We start from the raw sequence: 21,116 nt of genomic DNA, 5'->3' as shown, positions 1-21,116 counted from the left end.
GGCAGCGGTGTGTGCCGGTTCCGAGTCGGCTCCAAGTTCAAGCGGCCAGCTGCTTCTCCCTCATTTCCAAAAAGCTGTTCATTCCCACAATGCACCTGACCAGGTCCCAGTCCCCGTCCCCTCCCACCCAGTCGCACACCACAATGCCCGTGCTGCCGTCTCCATGGCTAGCGTCACAATGATGCTTCATGCACAGGTACTCTATCATTGCCGGGTTGAGCTTGGCCGCGATCTTCTCCGGCCAGCAGCCCACCTTCCAAAAGTTGCTCGCGCTCAGGAAGTTCAAATACAGCGGTCCTGGAGGCACAGGATTGACCGCATCCGTCGTGATGCCGGGAACCGGGCAAACCAACTCGGCCGCTCGAGCCATATGCTCCTCTGCATACTTGGTCTTGATCTGGATGTTCTCTGTTTCGAGAACCTCGCAGAAGTCTTGCACGCGCACCGTGCCATGGGTATCATCCGGCGTGTTGTAGGCCCAGTCTTCGGCATCCAGCCCCCAGCCCGCCCCATTGTGCTCAGCCTTGAGCCTGTCGTCGATGGCGAAGCGACGCATCAGCACCAGCTTGCCGCGCACCTCGCCCAGCTTGGGAATGCGCGGCTCTGTATACCACCAGCTGGGGTCTTCGGTCGCGTAGTGGTCGTGAAGGATCATGCTTAGCTGCTGGTCGGTTGCATGGCCAGTGCCCTCGCGCTTGAGGCTTACTATGACCGTCTCGGAAACATTGTGGTTGAGAAAGTCGCGTATGTCATGCATGAGACTGCGCAAATGCTTAGATCCCGTCAGCGAGATGGGAAAGGCGCCGTGCACGAGGATGAGCCCATCTTTGGACGCATCTTCAGGATCCTCTGGCTGCACGCGGATGTCGAAGAAGCGCACGCCGTTCTCGAGCTGCTCCTTGGGTGACACGGCTTGGCAGCGCACAGAAGGGAGCGACCGGTGGCATGTAGGCGTGTTGTGTGTTCCTGGGATCGAGAGGCCGGACAGCGGGGTGACATCGCTCAGTTCGCGCATCCAACATTGCAGCTTCGCCGACGAGTAGACGGCCAGAAAACTGTCCTTGGGAAAGAAAATGCCCGTAAACTGGTGCTTCGGGCCCGGCACTAGGGGCGTGAAGGTCTGCGATGCATGGCTGTGAGAGGGCTCGATGCGGTAGCGCTGGCCGTCAGCTTCGATGGTCAGGCGCAGCGTGTGGGTGGCTTCGCGATCCAGTGGCTTGATATCGGTCGCTTGGCTGCGGAAGGGCTCGAGGTGGATGTTCACATCTACAGCAATGGGTCAGCACAGCGGCAGGCCCTCAATGGCAGACAGCATTCACCTTGACGGGCGAAGCTCTCGGCGTTTTCAGCAAGCTTCTTGGACGAGGGCGAAACCAGCGTGGCCCTCAGCGTGCCCAGGCACCTGGCCTTTTTTGTCCCTGGGGCCTCATAGCGCTCGACAAGCTTCAGGTCGAGGGGGGTCGATGTCAGGTTGCGGATGGTTAGTGGTGGAGTCATGTCTGTCGGAGCCGTGAGAACTGCGGCTAAACCGGCGGGCGCCTAGGGCTCAATCGCACTGCAGCCGGCGAGTTGGCAGTCGAGGCGTGCGATGCGACGACTGCGGCTGAGGCGAGAGCGAGGAAAGGGCAGCCCGAGTTCTTCTCTTTGTCGGCAGGCACATGGTTGACGCGTGCTGCGCGTACGAGTGCTAGAGGGGGCTGACACGCGCTCCTGCCCAATCACCGACGCCCGTGAGGCCGCGCTTGCTCTGCTCAGCCCGACCCCATGAGTGCCAGACGCCGCTGCTCATTTCCCGGATTCGTAACACGCCGCAACTTCGCTATGCTATCTCTATCATGACTTCTTCGTCAGTGACCCCATCGCCCAAGGGCATCCGCACGCGCACTTGTTCTGTCCTCCCATCCAGTCCATGTCCTCCATTTCGCCGCCGCATCTGACGCATCTCCTCCGCCCGCTGTCTTTCCTGCTGATCTCCACCTTCCGCAGCACGTCAACCGTGTTCTTCTCCAGATACTGTTTCTCTCTCTTGTCTTCGCTCAGCCCTAGCCACCTTAGGTCCCAGTACATTATCTTGGCCGCGTCCACCGTGTCAAGCAGTTTGTCCATGCCCTGCGTGAGTAACCGTGTGACCACAGGCATCAGCACGTCGGGGATCTCCGCGCTGATGAGCATTTCCCGCTCTGTCGCCCTGCGCCGCTCGTCCGTGTACTGTGCCTTGTTGTAACAAAGACGCACTTGGTTGTCCACTTCGAGCACGAGCGCCGCCATGTGAGGCGGATGCACCGGAGAGCTGATCATGGCCGCCAGCAACCCGTTGAACACGGAGCGATGGATCACTGTTGGCGCATTCTTGATATGCCATTGGCTGATGGTCAACAGCAGCTGCAGGGGTTGCCGGGTAACTCGGAATATTGATCGAGGGAAGCTGCACAGCAGGAGGAACAATCCCGGCGAGCACCTTTCCTGCACTGTTCCCGAGTCAGCGAGTGTATCGCACCATGAATGCAGTCAGGAACTTACGCTTTTTCTGGACAAACCCCCTGTCGGCCTCGTGTTTCCTGCATTCCTGTGAAAGTTCGATGAGATCGTTCACCATATACACCATAAGATCCATAGTCCACCTCAATAAGCCCTTGACGGACTTCGCCGTTTCTACCAAGATTATTACGTTAATGCTGTAGCGAATTTCTAAACAGAATGGGAACGTGACTTACCCATCGTAAAAGATTCCGGGCCGCCGCCTCGGGCATGGTTTGTAGGGATGCTGAGGAGGAATGAAGTAAATCGAAGATTGAGCGTTGTCCAAGCAAGTTTACTGCTCAAGTCTCGCGAGCCATTGGTCGCCATTCCAAGAAGGTTCTGCGTGCTGAGACATCCACGGAGCACGTTGTTGCGGAAGATGTTTTCGAATGGCTTCTGAGCCGTGTCTTCGGGTGGGTAATCGGCCACAACGTTCATGCAAAGGTGAGTTCCCCTCAAGAACAAGCGTTTCAAATCTTACCAAAATCAGCACGGGCATGTCATTGATACATATCAAGGCTTACTGTGGTTCAAATCCGGTGGCATGATCGCGAAGAGGTCATCGCCAGGCATGTACTGCAACGAGGCGGAGCTGTATTGTAGTACCAGCGCTGCGATGGCCGCCGTGGTTTTTGCTATAATTTGTGAGTCCCGACACCTCTGACACCGCGCTGCTCGTACTTACGGTCACTCCCTCCATCATTTAGCGAGCCATGGTTGAACTCCATGTTCTTCAATGTGATAGTGCCGTCCGGCTGCAGTAGCGCCAACATGCAGGCGCTGGGAGACAGGACCATGTGAAGCGCTTGATAAGTGTCAGCTGCAATTTTCACGAACTTAATTCCGAGAAGCACATACCAGGATCGCTCGCAGGGAACGAGAAGCCAGCTTGTGGCAGGGAAGATATCCTGTTCTCATTAGAATCCGCCGTGATGACGTCCATTGTATATCGATCTCGGAATTCTACTCCGCCGTTGCTTTGATAAAGAGCGAGTTTCGTGTAAGAATCAAGATTGAATAGTCCCAACGTAGCGCTATCCAACACAATGTCCGGTAACCGCTTAAAGCTCATTTTCTGCTGGGAGGAGATGAATAACGAGTACATGAAAATATCGAGGTGGAACTTACACGCTGTCCAGCAGACCCTGGAGCCTTCTTCTTGGCAGTCAGTTGCTCAAAGCCAGAGTGAAGAGCGTAAGATGAGCCATGCAGTTCCCACCGCGAGATTATACTGAATGGAGGTTGCTGTGAGTGGGTCTGGTCCATCAACGAAGGGACAGGAGCTGGTGTGTGGCAGAAGACAGCCATGACCGTAGGATGCGAAGGAGACGGGCCAGGATCAGGGCCGATGGGTATGAAGGAAAGATGAGTAAGCCTGGCCGGGAAAGATAAGTTCTGGGTAGACCCGAGCACAGAAGCGCTGGCGTCGAAGTTGGTAGCCAGTGGTGAGCAGTCATCCTCCGCTTTCAGTGGGGCGATGTCGAAAGTTGGAGAAGCACTTTTGCCTGGCTGAGCGTTCCAGTTGATTTTGACACGATAAACGAGAACAGACCCGGCGACGGTATGTGTGGCAAGGAGCAGAGAATTTTCTAACCAATTAGTTCGGCAGAGGTCTTGAAGGTGGAGGAGATACCTACCCGAATCTGAGGTGAATGAGGCGTGGCTGAAAGCATCTTTACCAGAATTGGATGCTTCAACTTCTGCGGTTGCCTCGTACCATTGTTGGTCAGGCTGCTGGAAAAGTAACCTGACTGTGCCTCCACGTGTGAAGCAGATGAATGCGCCAAGAGACATGCGCGGATGAATAGGATTGTGAGGCTCTTTCCACGGATGGCTTGTCATCCGGTACTGCCATTTGTCTTCGTTGCGATCGCCTGACCAGATCATATGGTACTGATGGAGTCAGCAATGCGCCCAATTGCAAAGGCAGAAACATGACAAGGTGGGAACCACACTGCCCAAACACGAGTAAACCAAGGTTCAAGCATGAGCGTCTGGACGATGGATGTAGTTTCCCCCATGTCTACGTATCACATACCTTGACTTGCTGCGGGGCAACAGGTAGCCAGTGCAAGCCAACAAGCGCGTTAGACTCGCTCTCGTGGTCAGAAAAGGGCTCACGAGAGAGTTTCATCCTATCTGCTGCTTGGGCTGCCGTGTACACAAGGATCCTCCCGGCAGCATCCACCACGGCGAGGTCAACACCGAGGTGGCCCCAGGCAACATGAACGAGCGGAAACTCTTCATGAACGGAGGGGATGTGGAGCGGAGCTTCATCGCCCAAGATCCATTTGCCGTCGACAGGATTGCGCTGGAAGGCACGCAGGTTAACACCGCGTCCATCTCGGGTGATTGAAGCCACACAGCCACTCTTGGACCATGCTATTTTCCTGCATCGGATCAGCGCCAGACATTGGTTCTTGCAAGCTACACGGGCTTACTGGCAGCAACCAGACTCGCCCAATTCATCGAGACGCTGAGCAAGCCGCTTGACGGGCGGCGTCTGAACGGCAATGGGAAGCTGCTCGGCCTCGTTGAAAAGATCCATGTACTGGTCGTCGTCCATGATCAAAGGCATGCCGCGCTGCAGCGCGCGGAGCCGGGTTTGCTGGGCGGTACCGATTTGTTGAAAGTCTCGAACCCGACGGCTAGATGTTCAGCAATGTTCGGTAGCGATCCTTTCCATAGCCGGTGCGGATGCAGGCGATGGACGGGAACAGGCAGATGCGGCGCGGGCCGGGGCAGCGCGAGAAGGCAGGGCAGGGCAGGGCAGCCGAAGGGGCAAAAGGTCAAAGGCGCACGGAGAAATGGGGTATCATGAGGCCACAGGCGGACAGGCAGTCGCGCAGTTGCGGCAGCGCGAGACGGGCAGGGTAGGTAGGAGCGGCGGCCCGTCCGAGTGCTCGGATGCAGTTGACTAAGACGCAGCTAGCGGCTACGCTAGGCCTGTTACGGACTGTTGTTCTTGTCGAAGCATCGCGGGCGCGACATCACCGCGCCCGCCGCTGTCGCCCGCCCCTGGAATAGCCAGCGCATTGCCGCGTCACGCGTGCGGTGCAGCCACGGGCGTGCCGGCGACGCGATGCGATCAATTGCGCGGGGTTCGATGCGCCGTGTTCTGCAGGTAGATGCAAGCGGGTGCGGGCGAGCCACAGCACTACCGGGGCGCCGACGGCTCGCCCACGCCCACAATGCACGCGGACCAAGCGACCCAAGGGCGCCGCCGGGAGGCCAGCCTGGCAGCTTGGTGCTTTGGCGGCAGAAAGGCGCGCAAACAAGCACGGACGGGCCAAAATAAACAGTGCGAGAACAAGGCCCGGCGTCACTGGTGCGCCAAGCAACGCCCATCAGCTCACGCCTCGTTCCGCAAACCTCATCCAAACCCCATCCACACCCGCGCCCGGGCTCCTCCCCTTGTCCCTTTCACTGTGCCGTCTGCACAGGTGCGTCGCAGCCGCCCTGCCGCCTGGTTCGCCGCCTCGCCTGCCGGCCCGCGCCTCTCGCTCATGACATAGAAGGGCCCCGCCCGTGTCGTGCCTTCCGCATTCCCCTCTCGCAACCGCGGCCGCCCCGTTCCTGCACAATGGCTGTCGACGCCTATTGTGCAGGCTGCTCGCGCGAGAGCTCGCCTCTGAGCTCGCCGCCGTCATCGCCATGCCCTCCGTCTGACTACGAATATCCCTCTCCGCCCCCGTCGCAGGATCCGTCCACCAAAGGTTCACCGCTTCCGGACGCCATGGAGCCCGCGCGAGCCTGCGACGATGACGGCCCTCCACGCAAGAAGAGACGCACCGCCGAACCGAAGCCACGCGTCACCCGCCATTTGAATCTGCAGGAGGATGCCATCGATGAAACGGAACGCGAAGCTCTTGATCTGTTGCTCAAGGTCCTGCATAAGAAGCGCAAGATTGTGATGATCGTGGGTGCAGGCATCTCGGTCGCAGCCGGCAGTAAGTTCCCCCCAGCTCCCCGCGTCGCGTCGAGCTCCCCGTTGAAATGTCGCAGTTCCCGACTTTCGCTCGTCCAAGGGTCTTTTCAACACGCTCAAGCAGCAGCACAACCTCAAATCCTCCGGCAAGGACTTGTTCGACGCCTCTGTGTACAGGGACCCCGACACCACCGCGACGTTTCACGAAATGGTTCGGTCGCTATCGCATCAAGCCAAGCTGGCCAGGCCCACCGCGTTCCATCAACTCATCGCAACACTCGCCGACGAAGGCAGATTACTGCGCCTGTACTCTCAAAATGTCGATGGGATCGAGACGTCGCTGCAGCCGCTGGCAACCCAAATTCCGTTGCCGCAGAAGGGGCCCTGGCCGAAAACGGTCCTACTCCACGGAGGGTTGGAGAAGATGGTCTGTGCGAAATGCAACGACGTGACGGATTTCGAGCCCGAGCTTTTCCACGGCCCAATTCCACCCCCTTGCAAGACGTGTGAAGAGGCGGATCAAGTGCGCACTCTGCATGCAGGAAAGAGGAGCCATGGTATCGGATTGCTGCGCCCTCGCATGGTACTTTACAACGAAAACGGCCCCGACGACGAAGCCATCGGTTCCGTGACGACGGCAGACTTGAGAGCACGGCCTGATGCTGTCATTGTTGTTGGAACGACCCTAAAGGTGCCTGGGGTGAGGCGCATTACTCGGGAGATGGTTAATACGGTGAGAGACCGCAAGGACGGGCTTACTGTCTGGATCAACAACGAACCGGAGCCGAAGGGCGTGGATCTTGAGAACTGCTGGGACTTGGTGGTGCGCGGTCCATGTGATGCTGTTGCCCGTCAAGCCGCTCTACGCATCTGGAACGACAGGAGCGAGACCATGGCCAAGTTCCTCACCGAGGAGGAGTACCGAGCTTCTAAGGAGAAGCCGAGCCCCGAGGTTCGAATTTTGAGTTCCCCACGCAAGGATCGTGTCCTGCAAGTGAAGGGCATCCCCACTCCGGCGTCAAGCCCGAAGATTCAGCCGCAGGATCCCCCGATCGAGGACGAAATTACGGTGGCGTCGAGGCCAAGCACCCCGCCCAAGAAAGCCACGACTCAAAGCAAGGGCAAGGGCAAGAACTTGAGCAACGTCCCTCTTGCTGAGCGACCCAAGCCAAAATCTACCAGTGTGAAGACGGCGCCTAAGAAGAAGGCTGCTCCGAAAAAGAAATCAAACGCATCCGCGAAACCTAATGATAAAATCACCAATGCGTTTAGCGTGTCGAAGCCCGCGGCGCAGAACGTGCCGGAGTTGAAAAGCAAACCGCAAAGGCGTGGGAGAAAGACGGACACGGCAAATGGCCCCATGGCACCAGTTTCGCCGCAGTCGGCTAAAAATAATACGGCGCCTCCTCACAACGACCCGCACACACCCAAGACGCTCAGCTTGGAGACGAAGCAGATCAAGGCAGAAAGCAACGCCGAAGTGGCGACTGAAAGGGGAGGGAGTCCAAAGGAAGTGATTACGCCAACGGGCTATTTGCCGAAGGATATGAAGAGGCTCCTGCACTGACTCGCGAGCTTTGCATGGTTACCAAGTATCGGTCGTGGCTTAGCATCACGAGGGAAACGAAAACGTGAAGGAGTTGAGTGAATTGCTGGTTTCGTTTCTGTTTTGCGATTATTCTGGGGGTCGAGAAACGGGAGCAAGAGGGACGAGGGTGGGCTTCGGGGCGTAATTGCTGAAGACGAAGGGATGGATTCGCACGTACCAACGAACACATGGTTAATGGGCCATTCTGCATTTACACGGCGTATCAGGGGAGATCACAAAGGCAGGACCCAAACAAGGTCCTTGGAAGGCGGAGAAAATACGGGGTGCGTGTCCAATTTTTGCATCAAGGGTGGAACTGGGGGTGAGGATGCAGATTCTCTCCCTTTTGTGTCGATACACATTTTTCTCGTCTACTCCGGTTCTGGTTTCGCAGTTCTTCGATGATACCCGAGCATTCGAACATGGTCGGATCGGACTAGGTACGGGTGAAACTCGCAGAGGCACGGGCGTCGCTGCGGGTTTCTTTTCTTTGGCTTTGGGCTTTCTTTTTCCGGATTTTGCTTGGAGTTCATAGTTGCAGAGTACGCGGTACAGGGGGAAATGTACTCTATGGATTGGTTCTGGCAGGAGGATTTTTCAGTTCTTCAGCCGATGTAAATGAAACACTCACGCGGTAATGGAGTCAAGCATGTGAGAGGCACGAAGAATGATTCAGAACCGGAAGCAGCAGGGCCAGCTGATAACTACTCAGATGGCCGACGATCTCCCGCTTATCGCTGTCGAGGATGAAATGGAGCGTGGCAGGAATTTCACGCCGCCCGCTGTGCGCGCAAAGGAGACTGGGAGCGAAGGCATTGCACACGGAGTGGACTACCGGTAGGTTAACACAGGCCCCGTCTCGCGTGCGTTTTTGGCCGCTTGTGGCGCAGAAAGATGGCTCTTGTCGGCGGCGGGGAAGATTTTGCTTGCTTCCTTCCAGTTCCCACGCACGCGCCCAACCGAACCTGTACGCCAGAGGGAGAAAGAATCGCCTTCTCCACCAACACTCCTTTAGACTCGTCTGAGGTGCATTGCATGACTGCCTTCCGCTCGCTCTATACCCAGCACAGGCTTTGGCATAGCAGGCTAGTCCACGACCGTCACCATGCCCGAGTACCTCATCCGCTGCGTGCAGCAGCATGAGAGCTTTCGCAAGGCTGAGCTGGAGTCTCTGGCCACTCTTGCCGGCGCCGAAATGACTGTTATTTCCTATTCTGAACATGTGAGCCAACATTCCGTTATGCGTTCGTCGTGCATTTCCGTCCACCTCGTCTGTTCTTTTTTTTTTTTCCCTTGCTCCATCTCAGGACCATTATATCAATCGTCTCTTCAACCACGCACCGCAAACCCCAGCACTCACACCTCCCAGACCCCCTTCGCCATCGTCGCCCTGCCCTCGGACGCGGCAGCGCGGGCCGTCGTGTCGCGCAGCATCCTCACGATGGGCATCTACGAGCTCTGGGGCAGCGGGCCCGACTACGCCTCGTTGCACGCGTCGGTGCGGGCGCGGACGGCGCCGCGCTGGGCCGGCTACTCGCAGGCCTCGTTCCGCTTCTCGGTCGACGCGTTCCGGGGCAAGCGCGGCAGCGCGGCCCAGCGCGAGCTGATCGACGGCTTCCGCTACCTGGGCTTCGCCGGGCCCATCCGCATGAAGGACGCCGAGCTGCACCTGTGCATCTTCGAGGAGTACGCCGTGTCCGACGCGCGCACGCCCAAGCGCGTCTTGCTGGGCCGCTGGGTGGCGGACGGAGGGCGCCGCGCGGTGCTGACGTACGACTTGAAGAAGCGGAGCTACATCAGCACGACGTCGATGGATGCGGAGCTGGCGCTCGTCACGGCGAACATGGCCTTGGCGGCGCCCGGCAAGGTCTTCTTCGACCCGTTTGTCGGGACGGGCAGCTTCAGCGTCGCGGCGGCCCATTTTGGCGCCGTGGCGGTGGGAAGCGATATCGATGGGAGGAGCATCAGGGGCAAGGCGGAGGGCAAGGGCGTGGTTGCGAACTTCAGGCAGTACGGGCTGATGGGCCGGTTTCTTGATAATTTCGTGAGCGACCTCACGAACACGCCGTTGAGGAAGGGGAGGTGGCTGGATGGCATCATCTGCGATCCGCCGTATGGGGTGCGAGAGGGTTTGAAGGTGCTCGGCAGGAAGGACGGAGGTGGGCAGGAGGCGGTCATGGTTGAGGGAGAGTGGGCGCATCTGTAAGTGAATCCCCCGATCTCCAGATGAGGATCTGTACTGATCAATGCTTGATGGCACAGGCGCGAGGGATACATCCCTCCAAAGAAACCGTACAGCTTCGAGGCCATGCTTGACGACATCATGGAGTTCTCGACGGAGATGCTGGTTGACGAGGGAAGGATGTCCATGTGGATGCCGACGGCGAACGACGAAGACGTGGAGATTGCAATCCCCTCGCACCCGTGCTTGCAGCTTGTCAGCGTCTGTGTCCAGCCGTTCAACAAGTGTAAGTTGTCTTTGCCCAAGGCTGTGCAAGCATTCCATTCTAACCATCACCCCAGGGTCACGGAGACTGCTCACTTACCGCCGCATCCCGGACGCGCAAGTGGACAAGTCCATAACCTGGACCAAGCGAACGAATGAGCATGGCAGCAACGCCGATGACCTGAACGCTTTCCGCCGCAAGGTACGTTTCAGATCCAATGACATTGTGATGACACGCATCTGGATACTAAGCTGTCCACAAATAGTACTTCCAAGGCTTCAAAACACCAGAGGTCGAGACACCAGCAGCAGCATCGCCGCTCCCATCCGAGGCAGCCGCTGCTGGCGCAAAGCAGGCGACAGAAGAAGTCTCCCAGCAGCTCTCGGACCTCAATATCAAGGGGTAGAGCCTAAATCATAAACGTCTCAACAATCAAACCAACGCCAACAAGAACCCATCCAAGGCCCCTGTGCGTATCGGAAGAGGGAAAGAGAGATGGTCAGGTGCATGCCGGTCAAGGAAAAAGAGAGCAAAAGGACAAGCAAGGCGTGAGGCGCGTCACGTACCATCTTTTTCCTAATTAGAGATCTAATTTCCGGTCCGTGTGTCTGCGCGGTCTGGACTCCCGCTCACCTGAGGCTCGCCGCGGTGTGGGGTTAGATGGTGAGGCGTGGATGACGTCAATGCAAGCTCCCCAGATCCGGAAGCGCGTCATCGTCATCCATTAGCCAGCTGCGAATGAGAAGAGCAATAGTTGCAATTATAAACAAAGCATATCGCCTGCGTACATCCCCTTCCAATACCAACACGAACGCCTACATCTCACAATCCGACCGCAACACCGCTTTGATCCAAGACCCTTCTCCTCCACAGAACCGACACCATGTCTTCCAACACCAACAACCCCGCCTCCAACCCTGGTCTCGTCTCCGGCCATGCCGAGTACGTCAAGGGCGCCGCAGAGGTACGCCAAAAGCATTTTTAATCCCTCGTCTCGCCCTTCCCACAATAAAATCTCGTTACACTCATGCTGATGACATTACCAAACAGAGCACCATCGGCTCCCTAACGGGCAGCAACGCGTGGCAAAAGTCGGGCGAACAGGCCAAGGCGCACGCCGTCGACGCCATGAAGCAGGCCTCGGCGGACCGCGACCCGGCCAGCAGCGGCTACGGCCGCGCCGAGGAGGTTGCCGGCAAGGTGACGGGCTGTGAGGGCATGCGCCAGGAGGGCGCCGCGAGCGCGAACGCGGAGAAGAGGCAGTAGAGGGAGGAAAGAAAGGAATGATGTTTGTATGATATATCATGGTGATGATTATGGCGTTTTGATGGTATGGAGATGAGTGTACCCACAGTGGTCTTGTGCTCTACGTCTTCACTGCCGTTTGATTCGGACTGGTGCAAAGAATCACTGATCACGGAGACGGCGCAACAAATCAAGTGTATTCGTCCTTTCTTCAAGCAACTGTTTTTCCCGTTCTGACGCATCGTCGACGGAGTCGAATGCCTCGTATTTTCCGTAAAACGAAGTGGCTGTTCCCATGTTGTGATTTTCCAGCAACAGGTGGTGGTCTCGTCAAGATGACATGACCTGAAAAGGCCCCAGTACGCCCTAGCAGAAGAGCGTGCCGCATTCTCGACTCTCTGCAACGTGTAAGGCCCCGAGCTCACAGCACAGCTCCCGCTGCTACACCTGTCCGCGGCACGCCTTTTCTTATGAATTTTAGCACTGACAATGGGCTCCCGTCTGGGCCCACGTCGGTCGTGTCCTAGCGTTCACTCCGCTCTTCTCCTGACATTCCTGTCTTGCGACTGTGCATCCGACTTCATGCCGCCAATGGCGCCCTCGACCAACCGCCGCAATTCGGCTTGCGCCTCCTCGCTCTGGTAGTCCTCCCGCGCAGCCAGCTCCTCGATCTTCCGCCTGAACTCGGGATCCACGACATCCTCGGGCACATCGCTGGCCGACATGGTTCCGACATTCACCTTGATGCCATCGGGCAACGGCGGCGGGTGTGTCAAGGCGTCCGCGCCGTCCTGGTGCCACGCAGCCACGTCGGCCGACGGGGCGCCGTCGCCGCCGCCGCCGCCGCCGCCGGCACCCGGCATCCTGCTCCTGAGGTACGCGGCGACGAGGGGGAAGTCGCCCTCGGCGTCGACCTTCTCCTCGGCGGTCTGGCCGTCGTCGTTGCGGGCGGCGACGTCGGCGCCCAGCTCCTCGCACAGGCAGCGGGCGGCGTCGACGGACTCGGCGGCGAACAGCGGCGTCTCGCGGTCCTCGTCGCGGATGTCCGGGGAGACGTTGTAGGTGCGGACGAGGGCGCGCAGCAGGTCGAGGTGGCCGTAGGAGCACGCGGCGTGGGCCAGCGAGTAGCCGTGGGCGTCGCGGGCGCCGGCGAGCTGCGGGTGGGCGGGCAGCGCGGCGAGCACGGCGGCCGGGTCGTCGGCGGCGAGGTTGAGCAGGCGGTCGATGGAGACTTGGGCCATTGCGGGGGGTGGGCGGGTGGGATGGGGTGGTTGTCTCGGCTGGGTTGGATTATTTTTTTCGTGACGATGTCTGAATAATGAGAGCCTTGGGCGGGCAGTCCCGCCCAGGCTTGGCCCGTCGATCGGCGACAGGGGTGCGCAGGGCGCGCGCCCTCCGCAGGGCCGCAGGGCCGCAGCCCTCGCCTCCGCTCTCGTCAAGCGCGCGCGAAGCAGGCGGCCGGGGTTTGAGGACACACGGCCCCGCGGCGCTGCGCTGGCCCAGAGGCTTGCTCGCTTGCTCGCTTGCTCGCTTGCTCGCTTGCTCGCTTGCAACCGTCCCCACGGCAGCCCCGCGCACGGCAGTCGCAGGGGGCGGAGGGCGGCGGAGGCAAGGGCTGAGGGCGGGAGCGGCGTCTGACGCGGGCCAAGGCTTTGGTAGTCTAAGCCTCCTCCCGTGTCGCGTGCCTTTTTCCAATCGCGCCGCGGCGTCGTGGGGGATGCTGTCTCACGGTCCTTTTCTGGGCCCTGGTACCAGCTCCGCCGGTGAAGGGTAAGATTAGCAGCCTGGGCATACCTATGTCGACGTCTTCTTCGCTGCTGCGTCTGTCGCCGCTCCCCGACCACCGCAGCCCGCTGTCTCCCACCACCTCGTCGCAGCACATCCCGCTTCTGCCAGCCATGCCCATCAACGTCCGGGCCCTTGGCCTGCCGTCGAAACGCCTCGTGGCTTCCTACGTCCTCGACTGGATCGTCATCATGTATGCCCCCCTCCGCTCCGTCTGGCTCGCCTGCGCCCGTTCCTGCATTAACACAACACACATAGCGGCATCGCAGCTGTCGGTGCTGGCTGGAACGACATCACGCCTTACCACCGTCCTTTTTCCCTGCTCGATCTCTCCATTTCCTTTCCGCACACTGACCCGGAAACCATCCCGACGTGGCTGCTGGTCGTCGTTGCCCTGGTTATTCCTGCAGCAGCCATCTTTGTCGTCGCCTTGGTTCTCGTACCGGGACCAACCGCGAACCCCTCGACTCCGAAGACGCTGATATGGCGCCGCAAGTTCTGGGAGTGGAACAGTGAGTTCGACTCGTGTCCTTTCCTGCCTCGTATGCTAATTTTGGCATGCAGCCGGCTGGATGGGGCTTGGACTCAGCCTCGCAACCGCCTTCATGCTTACCCAGGGCTCGAAGCTCCTTTTTGGCAAGCCGCGCCCTGATTTGCTTGACCGCTGCCAGCCCGACCTTTCCCGGCTCCAACGTGCCGTGGTCGGCGGCTATGGCCAGGACATCTCGCCCCGCTGGGTGCTTGTCAGTTCCGACATCTGCTCGCAGACTGACATGGACATCCTCAACGATGGCTTCAAGAGTTTTCCGAGCGGCCATGCCTCCTGTAAGTCTCGTCCCCGACCGATCATCTTCATCCCAAGTTCCATCTGACCACAGTCTCTCTCCGCAGTCGCCTGGTCCGGTCTCCTCTACCTCTTCCTCTTCCTCTGTTCCAAGTTCGCCATAGCCATCCCCTTCCTCCCGCCGCGCCCCTACTCCTCCGACCCCAACCACACCGCCCTTGAGCGCGAGCAACGTCTCTCCTTCCCCCTGTCACTCCACCGCCGTAACAGCAACAAGCCCTCCCAAACCGGCACTGGCAGCACGCTCGACACCAACACCGAAGGCGGTCTCGTCGTCCCCATCCGCAACCAAGCCGCGGCGCCGCCGACCTGGGTGCTCGTACTGGCGCTAGTTCCGCTGGGCGCCGCCATCTACATCACCGCCTCGCGCTTCTTCGACTTCCGCCACCACGGCTTCGACCTCATCGTCGGCTCCACCATTGGTATCGTCTGCGCCTGGTTCTCCTTCCGTTGGTACCACCTGCCCATCCGTCAGGGCGCCGGCTGGGCTTGGGGCGCCCGCTCCAGGGATCGCGCCTTCTTCATCGGCCTGGGCATGGGCAGCTACGTTGGAACCGAGGGCTGGGGCAGCGCGAAAGACGATGACAAGCGGGACGATGGACCCGCCCTGGATTTGGAACAGGGTGGTGGTGGCAGTGGCGGTGCTGCGGACATGACGAGGGTGAATGGGCCAGGATTGGATGGACAGAGGGATAGTGGGGTATCGGATGCGTAAGCGGAGTGGGACAATTAATCTCTACGAGGAAGAGAAATGATTGAAATGGAAGGTCATGAGTGTATTTTTAGGGGGATCGGGGACTGGGAACAATTTCACACGCTCTTCAAGGTGTGCGCTGGGAAGGTACGAAAGGACGGAACGCGCGGACATCTACCTACGAATACCCACGAGTCTTGGTCTCGTCTCTATTGTTTTGTCTGGGAGCAATATGGTCTTTGGTGGTAATATCCCAGTGGCGACGCATTTTACTTATTATATCGGTAGTAGCATGAAAACAATTAATCAGAACAGTATCGCTCGTCACGCATCAATCGAACAAACAAGTGCATAATAGGTCATTAGAGACAGGGCGTTTGCGTGGACTCTCAAAGATCTGGAGTTTCGGTCTCTCCCAAATTTTCCCCAAGACATCACTGACGCAAAGCCACATAGGCACATGCTTGCACATGACTTTATCCCTCTGCGCCTTCTCTAGTGGGAGAGTACTGTGTGCGGGCTGCACGTGTCGGTCTCTCGCCTGGTGTGTCCACGGGAATATTCCATAATATAAAAAGATCAGAGGTCGCCCTCCAGATCGAATCCTCTCCTTCACCAACGCCACTGCGTCTCCGACGCAGATCTTCATCGTAGACACCACGTCTTGACACAAGAGCACCGTCGCCGCAAGGATTCCTTTTCCTTAGGAAAATCTCGACAAAAACACCCAAGTCTTGTAAGTCTGTTCAAGATCTTCACGACCACCCAACCGATGCTCCGTCCCCGCCTGCCGCGCTATTTCCTAAACGCATGCGGTTTTAGATCATACAGTCGACTACTTACTACGATGTCCTCCTACAGCAAGTTCGGCGGGGAGAACCCGTACGAGGAGAGCCAGCACTTTCACTGGAAGCCGCAGGGCACCGTCACCGACAAGATGGTCTGGGTTCTCGACAGGTACTCGCGCGAGAAAGCGGAGGCGAAGAGCAAGATGGCGAAGCTGGATAGGCTGCTCGAGATGACTACCGAGATGTTCGACAGCCTCGTGGTAAGCAAAAAAGATCTCCTTCTTCTCCCTCCTCCTCCTCCTCCTCCTCCTCCTCCTCCCCCATTTCCCTCCCTCTCCACCTCTCTTCTCTCCCACGCAAGCCAGCGGCCAGCCAACCATTCAGCGTCCCTCCAACTGATCACCCCCTTCCCGTCCCACAGGCCAACCCCGCCACCGACACGCCCGACTCGACCGAGTTCCTACAAACCTACTACCTCCACGTCCACCGCGCGCGTTCCTTCTACCACAGCGTCACGCCGTCCCCCGAGCAGCAGCAGCAACTGCTGCCGCACGACACGCGCGAGCGCCGCCTCGGCGCCGCCGTCACCGACACGCTGCACTCGTTCCCCGCGCACGTCCCCGGCCGCAGCAACGCCGGCCTCGTCGAGGAGTCGCTGCGCGACATGGACCGCAACGCCATGCGCGGAAGGTGCGAGGCCGAGGCGTATGTGGCCAAAGTGCTCGGATTGGCGCCGGTCGTGGTTGGGTTTTGGCGCGGGGTTTGGGGTGCTGCTGCTGCGGAGGAGGTCCAGGGCGAGAAGAAGAAGAAGAAGGGTGGTGGTGGTGGTGGTGGCGAGGACGGTGAGCTGCTGGAGGTGAGGAAGATGGAGGCGATGGCCGAAAAGATGGAGGGGGAGGCGAAGGGTATTGCTGAGGTGGAGGGTCTTGGCGTGGCTGAGTCTGCGGCTGCCGTCGCCGTCCAGGGCGAGCTGGGAGGAGGTGGAAGGGTCGCGGCTGAGCAGAAGAAGAAGAAGGTGGAGGAGGTCATGAAGGTGGAGGTTGAGGGAGTGGAGCTGGGAGTGGAGGGCCCCATCAACTCGGTCGCCGCCGTCGCCGATCCTTCTCCCGCTGAGGAGGAGAGCGCCGGCTGGATGGCCAAGCTCGTCGTCGGCGGTGATGGTCAGGCGAAGACTGTCTAGACTAGCTAGCTACGAACGAACACAGCCTCATGGACGTGACGTCAAGCATGAGAAGGCTACCTAGAAGTTAAAACCAAGAGATCATTACACACCTTCATATGCTTGGTAGGAACAGCATTGGCGTCGAATCGAGTTCTATGTCTGGATACGTTTTGTCTAAGTCTACGTATAGATGTTATTGTATGGAAGTATATTGTTTAGGCGGCAAAAGTAGCACCCTCCTCTAGTTTCAAGGGAAAGGCCAATAGACGGATACCACTAGTAGCTGTCTATTGTCACCACTCACCGATTGTAATCGAATGTCATTTCATGTGATGAGGGAAAGCGCAAGTGAACTGGGGCGGGGAAGTCGCGGGTTCCGTCGGCGTAAGCAGCTGGGCCCCACCTTCCTCGTCATGACGTATGCGGGGCTCCGTCTCAGCCAACGCATGCAGCAGACGGGACCGCGTCAGTCACAGGCAGCAAGGCACGGATGGGAATCGCATATAAAGACACGCTCTGCACCCTACTGCCTGCGCACGGACATCCACCCCTCCACCCCTCCACCGCACAACCAGCCAACCAACCAACCGACCAATAAACACAGCAACATGCCTCTCGTAGTCCCAGGCATCAACTCCACCGGCGACAAGACCGAGGAGTGGACCAACCACCTCGTGGGCAAGAAGATCGGCGACTCTTCAGACACCATCGTGAGCCTTCTCCCACCATCACGCCACCTTATACAGGAGCTGACGCAGCGCCACCTCTTGCCAGACGTTCGCGAAGAAGGACCTTCCCGAGAAGCACCGCATCCTCAAGGAAGGCGACGCCATGACCTTCGACCACAACCCAGACCGGTACGCTTGCTTGCGCCCTCTCCCCCCCAACAACCCAGCCGCAAAGGTGAGGGAAAAGAAAAGGGCTGACAAGTGAACCTCGTGTCCAGCCTGAACATCCACGTCGCCGACGATGGTACCGTCAGGAAGGTCACCCACGGCTGAAGCGTCGTCTTTTCCTCATTTCGTGTATTGACTTCCCTTCTCTTATCACGACACACGCACACACATACCCTAAAGCCTATCCTTGAGAATGTTTTGTACGCTATGAACGATTTTCTGTTCCCTACTGGCTGGCTCGTCGCCACGAGAGTTTAGATACACGACCATTATATCTCTAGCACAGAGAAAGGAAATGAATGGGTCATGACATCATTGTGTCCCCAGTTTGATAAACAAAACGTGCTGTGATGCAGTAGTCACGAAACAAAGTCTCGCATATGAGAAGAATGCTACCGGGGGCTGATTGGATCAAAAGCGCAGTAACCTAAAGTACAGAGAAGATATATGCCCCCCGTCTCTCTCGCCACTACCAATGAACAAGATGATGAGAACCACCTCGAAATGCCCACTCATTAAAATAGGCGTGTACCTTCGTAGTAACGACAAGACAAGAAATAAAAGGGGGTCCAGCCGCCAAGTCCCTTCCCCGTTCTCCCGCGCAGCTCGTGAAGTTTGTGGTATCAGTTTCCCTGGACCGAACACAGCCCAGGTGTTGTTCGGTCCGTCGTTATCGGTCGTTCCAAACGCCAATCAGTCAGTCAGTCAGTCAGTCCATCACCGACTTCCATACCCGGAAAAAGAAGAGAGAGAGAGAAAAAAAAAACCGTCGTCCGTCCGTCCGTCTTCAGCCCCTCGTCACCATACTCTTCTGCATCCTCCTCAAACTCACCACCACCGCGCTCTGATGCTCAAACGCCAACACGATCGCGCACCTCACATTCAACGCCGTCAACCACCTGCGTTGCCGCCGCATCGCCGCATCGTCATCATCATCGTAATCATCATCATCGTTACCACCACCACCACCACCACCACCACCCCCCCTCGCCGCGGCCCCGCCCACGAGCGTGATCCAATACAGCAACCCCGTCATATCGCCCCAACACTCGGCGAACCCGCAATCGCTCCTCCGCACCGCCTCGATGAGCCGCTCCAACGACACCGCTGCCTCGGGCGGCTCTCCCGTCGAGCGTTCCGAAGCCGGTGTCGTCGTCGATTTACTGACGGCTTCCGCCGGCAGCGACGACAGCGGCCGGCGGTCGACCAAGCTCTCGGCGTGCAGGAGGGCGGCGAGCCGGCAGGCCTCGTAGCGCCAGCGCGCCTGCCGTTCGACGTCCGTGGTCGGCGGTAGCGGCAGCGACTCGGCCGGCGGCAAGGTGCGGAGGTAGTCGAGGATGCCGCGCTCCTTGGACCATGCCTCGGTGGCCCAGCTGTCGCCGCCGCTGCCGCTGCCGCTGCCGTTGCTGTTGCCCTGCTCGAGCGCCGACGCCTCGGCCAGGTCGACCAGCTCCTTCATCTTGCCGACGAGCTCCAGGGTGCGCGCGTCGCAGCGCCGGCTGCGCTCCAGGGTCGCGAAGCGCGTGCGCGGGCAGAACAGTGGCGACTCGGGCACGACCACCACCGCCGGCGTCGTCGTCTGCCTGACGTCGCCGTCTGGATCGCGGTAGACGGAAGCGGACCGGACCGAGGCCGCGTACTCTGCGAACAGCGGGTCCGGCTGGCCCTCGCGGAAGATGGCCGACGAGTAGACCATGGCGGTGGCGACGCCGGCCAGCTCGCCCTGGAGGCCGAGGCGGTCGAGGCCGCCGCGCTCGAGGACGAGCTGGCGCAGCCCCCGCTCGTGGGCGACGAGGCGGGCGGGGCCCGAGTTGACGAGTTCGGAGCACAGGAGCTGGACGACCGTCATGATGGTCGTGTCCTTGATGCGGTACCAGCGCTCGTTGAAGGCCTCGTGCAGGAGGTGCGCCACCTCGGTCTGGACCATGGTGGTGAGGGTCGTGGGCGCGGGCTTGCCCGCCATGGCGTCCTGGTGGCTGGTGGCGATGGCGAGGGTGCTGAGGAAGGACTCGCGCGACTGGATCATCTGCGGCAGCCAGGCCCGCGCCATGCCTCGCGTGCCGAAGTACAAGTGGCCTGGGATGCAGTCAGCGGGGGAGCAAGTCATGACCGGTTCGTCAGTCATATGGACAATGCGTACAGTAGTACTTGACCGCTGGCATGTCGATGTTGCTGCTCGGCTGCGGGAGTGCTAGGAACGGATCGTGAGGAGAAAAAGGATTGGAAGGTGCGGGCGGGGCAAAGGCGGCGAAGGGTCCTATCATCTGGAAGGCGGAGTCGAAGAGCGGATTCAGCCAGACTCTGCCGCCCTGCGGAGGTTGGACCAGCATCTGCTCGGGGTGCTGCTGCTCGACGAGGGGGGCGGCCGGCGGGGTGGCTACGAAGCCCCTCTTTGGTCTCTTCACCATGCTCGACCGCTGGGATTCCGGGCTGTCGGCGTCGGTGCCTTGGTCGCTGCGCGGGGTGCTGCCGGGCAACGAGGCGGTGGATCTGGGGACGCGATATCTCTGGAAAATGTCCAGGGCCTCCTCCCTCGCCATGATTTGCGGATTCTCGGGATTGGAGTCGGCGGCCGAATCGAACCTCGTCAGGGTTGGTGTTCTCTTCTGGCCCAAGCCAGTGCTGCTGCTGCTGCTCTCCCCGCGCGTCGAAGCACCCAGGGGGGCGGCCGTCGACTTCTTGGCTCGGGGCGTGACACGCTGCCGGCCCTCGACCACGCCAAACATGACATGCGAACGGACGGTCCGCATCAGTTCCGGATCCTTGAATTCCTCGGGGCGGGTGGCGGTGACAAACTTGAAGCCGTTGCTGGTGTCATCGTTGGTGGGCGACTGCGACGAGAGGCGGCTGCCTGTGCGGCGGCGTGATGACGACGCAGCAGGCGGAGCTTGCGGCGCGGCAGGAGCAGTGCGCATGGCAAAGGGGTCTGCGAGATATATATGTCAGTCGGGTGGGGGTGCTGGCTTCGTATCCAGGCGTGGACGGCCCACCTGGCGAGCTCCAGGAGAAGTTGGTCTGCGGCATGGCGGGGGTTGCGAATTGGATGGCCATTGCGGGGTGATGCTGGGGCGGGGCGGGGCCGGTGGTGGGCTGCTGGAGGGCGCGATAGCTCTCGGAGGAGCAAGCCATTTATTCTAGCTCGGGAGTGCAGGCGGTTGGAGGCGCGTGGTGGGAGAGTTCATATTCATGCGCCGGCTGCCAAGAGATGAGCCTCTGCGG

The 21,116-nt window shown here is 59.3% G+C and overlaps 10 protein-coding genes across 10 annotated transcripts; 6 read left to right on the top strand and 4 right to left on the bottom strand.

Annotated features, from left to right (window-relative positions):
- Positions 1 to 37: 37 nt before the first annotated feature.
- Positions 38 to 1,497, bottom strand: BKCO1_600050 (phosphatidylinositol phospholipase c; the record flags this gene model as incomplete). The annotated part of the gene is made up of 2 exons (XM_020277920.1): positions 38 to 1,266; positions 1,320 to 1,497. 2 exons carry the CDS (start codon positions 1,495 to 1,497, stop codon positions 38 to 40), a joined length of 1,407 nt encoding a protein of 468 aa, XP_020133895.1.
- A 336-nt stretch (positions 1,498 to 1,833) lies between these two features.
- On the bottom strand, positions 1,834 to 5,086 carry BKCO1_600049 (mediator of rna polymerase ii transcription subunit 16; the record flags this gene model as incomplete). The annotated part of the gene is made up of 10 exons (XM_020277918.1): positions 1,834 to 2,468; positions 2,521 to 2,652; positions 2,715 to 2,996; positions 3,045 to 3,155; positions 3,206 to 3,325; positions 3,379 to 3,598; positions 3,649 to 4,109; positions 4,158 to 4,413; positions 4,559 to 4,910; positions 4,962 to 5,086. The coding sequence occupies 10 exons, from the start codon at positions 5,084 to 5,086 to the stop codon at positions 1,834 to 1,836; spliced, it is 2,694 nt and encodes an 897-aa protein (XP_020133723.1).
- A 1,017-nt stretch (positions 5,087 to 6,103) lies between these two features.
- BKCO1_600048 (sir2 family histone deacetylase hst4) lies at positions 6,104 to 8,015 on the top strand (the record flags this gene model as incomplete). Its single annotated transcript, XM_020277917.1, has 2 exons — positions 6,104 to 6,470; positions 6,526 to 8,015. The coding sequence occupies 2 exons, from the start codon at positions 6,104 to 6,106 to the stop codon at positions 8,013 to 8,015; spliced, it is 1,857 nt and encodes a 618-aa protein (XP_020133783.1).
- Positions 8,016 to 9,141: 1,126 nt separating this feature from the next.
- BKCO1_600047 (rna methylase family protein) lies at positions 9,142 to 10,889 on the top strand (the record flags this gene model as incomplete). Its single annotated transcript, XM_020277916.1, has 5 exons — positions 9,142 to 9,258; positions 9,406 to 10,238; positions 10,299 to 10,504; positions 10,560 to 10,684; positions 10,749 to 10,889. 5 exons carry the CDS (start codon positions 9,142 to 9,144, stop codon positions 10,887 to 10,889), a joined length of 1,422 nt encoding a protein of 473 aa, XP_020133702.1.
- Positions 10,890 to 11,366: 477 nt separating this feature from the next.
- Positions 11,367 to 11,749, top strand: BKCO1_600046 (uncharacterized protein; the record flags this gene model as incomplete). The annotated part of the gene is made up of 2 exons (XM_020277915.1): positions 11,367 to 11,447; positions 11,534 to 11,749. The coding sequence occupies 2 exons, from the start codon at positions 11,367 to 11,369 to the stop codon at positions 11,747 to 11,749; spliced, it is 297 nt and encodes a 98-aa protein (XP_020133776.1).
- A 509-nt stretch (positions 11,750 to 12,258) lies between these two features.
- Positions 12,259 to 12,969, bottom strand: BKCO1_600045 (ankyrin repeat protein; the record flags this gene model as incomplete). Its single annotated transcript, XM_020277914.1, has 1 exon — positions 12,259 to 12,969. One exon carries the CDS (start codon positions 12,967 to 12,969, stop codon positions 12,259 to 12,261), a length of 711 nt encoding a protein of 236 aa, XP_020133775.1.
- A 657-nt stretch (positions 12,970 to 13,626) lies between these two features.
- BKCO1_600044 (pap2 domain-containing protein) lies at positions 13,627 to 15,072 on the top strand (the record flags this gene model as incomplete). The annotated part of the gene is made up of 4 exons (XM_020277913.1): positions 13,627 to 13,706; positions 13,772 to 14,025; positions 14,078 to 14,338; positions 14,405 to 15,072. 4 exons carry the CDS (start codon positions 13,627 to 13,629, stop codon positions 15,070 to 15,072), a joined length of 1,263 nt encoding a protein of 420 aa, XP_020133774.1.
- An 826-nt stretch (positions 15,073 to 15,898) lies between these two features.
- Positions 15,899 to 17,019, top strand: BKCO1_600043 (uncharacterized protein; the record flags this gene model as incomplete). The annotated part of the gene is made up of 2 exons (XM_020277912.1): positions 15,899 to 16,099; positions 16,261 to 17,019. 2 exons carry the CDS (start codon positions 15,899 to 15,901, stop codon positions 17,017 to 17,019), a joined length of 960 nt encoding a protein of 319 aa, XP_020133782.1.
- A 590-nt stretch (positions 17,020 to 17,609) lies between these two features.
- BKCO1_600042 (pua rna binding domain-containing protein) lies at positions 17,610 to 18,002 on the top strand (the record flags this gene model as incomplete). The annotated part of the gene is made up of 3 exons (XM_020277911.1): positions 17,610 to 17,711; positions 17,776 to 17,858; positions 17,948 to 18,002. The coding sequence occupies 3 exons, from the start codon at positions 17,610 to 17,612 to the stop codon at positions 18,000 to 18,002; spliced, it is 240 nt and encodes a 79-aa protein (XP_020133781.1).
- Positions 18,003 to 18,684: 682 nt separating this feature from the next.
- On the bottom strand, positions 18,685 to 20,948 carry BKCO1_600041 (uncharacterized protein; the record flags this gene model as incomplete). Its single annotated transcript, XM_020277910.1, has 3 exons — positions 18,685 to 19,973; positions 20,038 to 20,823; positions 20,888 to 20,948. 3 exons carry the CDS (start codon positions 20,946 to 20,948, stop codon positions 18,685 to 18,687), a joined length of 2,136 nt encoding a protein of 711 aa, XP_020133712.1.
- Between the last annotated feature and the right edge of the window lie 168 nt (positions 20,949 to 21,116).

This window comes from Diplodia corticola (assembly GCF_001883845.1).
Source record: "Diplodia corticola strain CBS 112549 chromosome Unknown scaffold6, whole genome shotgun sequence".
Taxonomy (NCBI): Eukaryota; Fungi; Ascomycota; class Dothideomycetes; order Botryosphaeriales; family Botryosphaeriaceae; genus Diplodia; species Diplodia corticola.
This window is presented reverse-complemented; position numbering and strand designations above follow the sequence as displayed.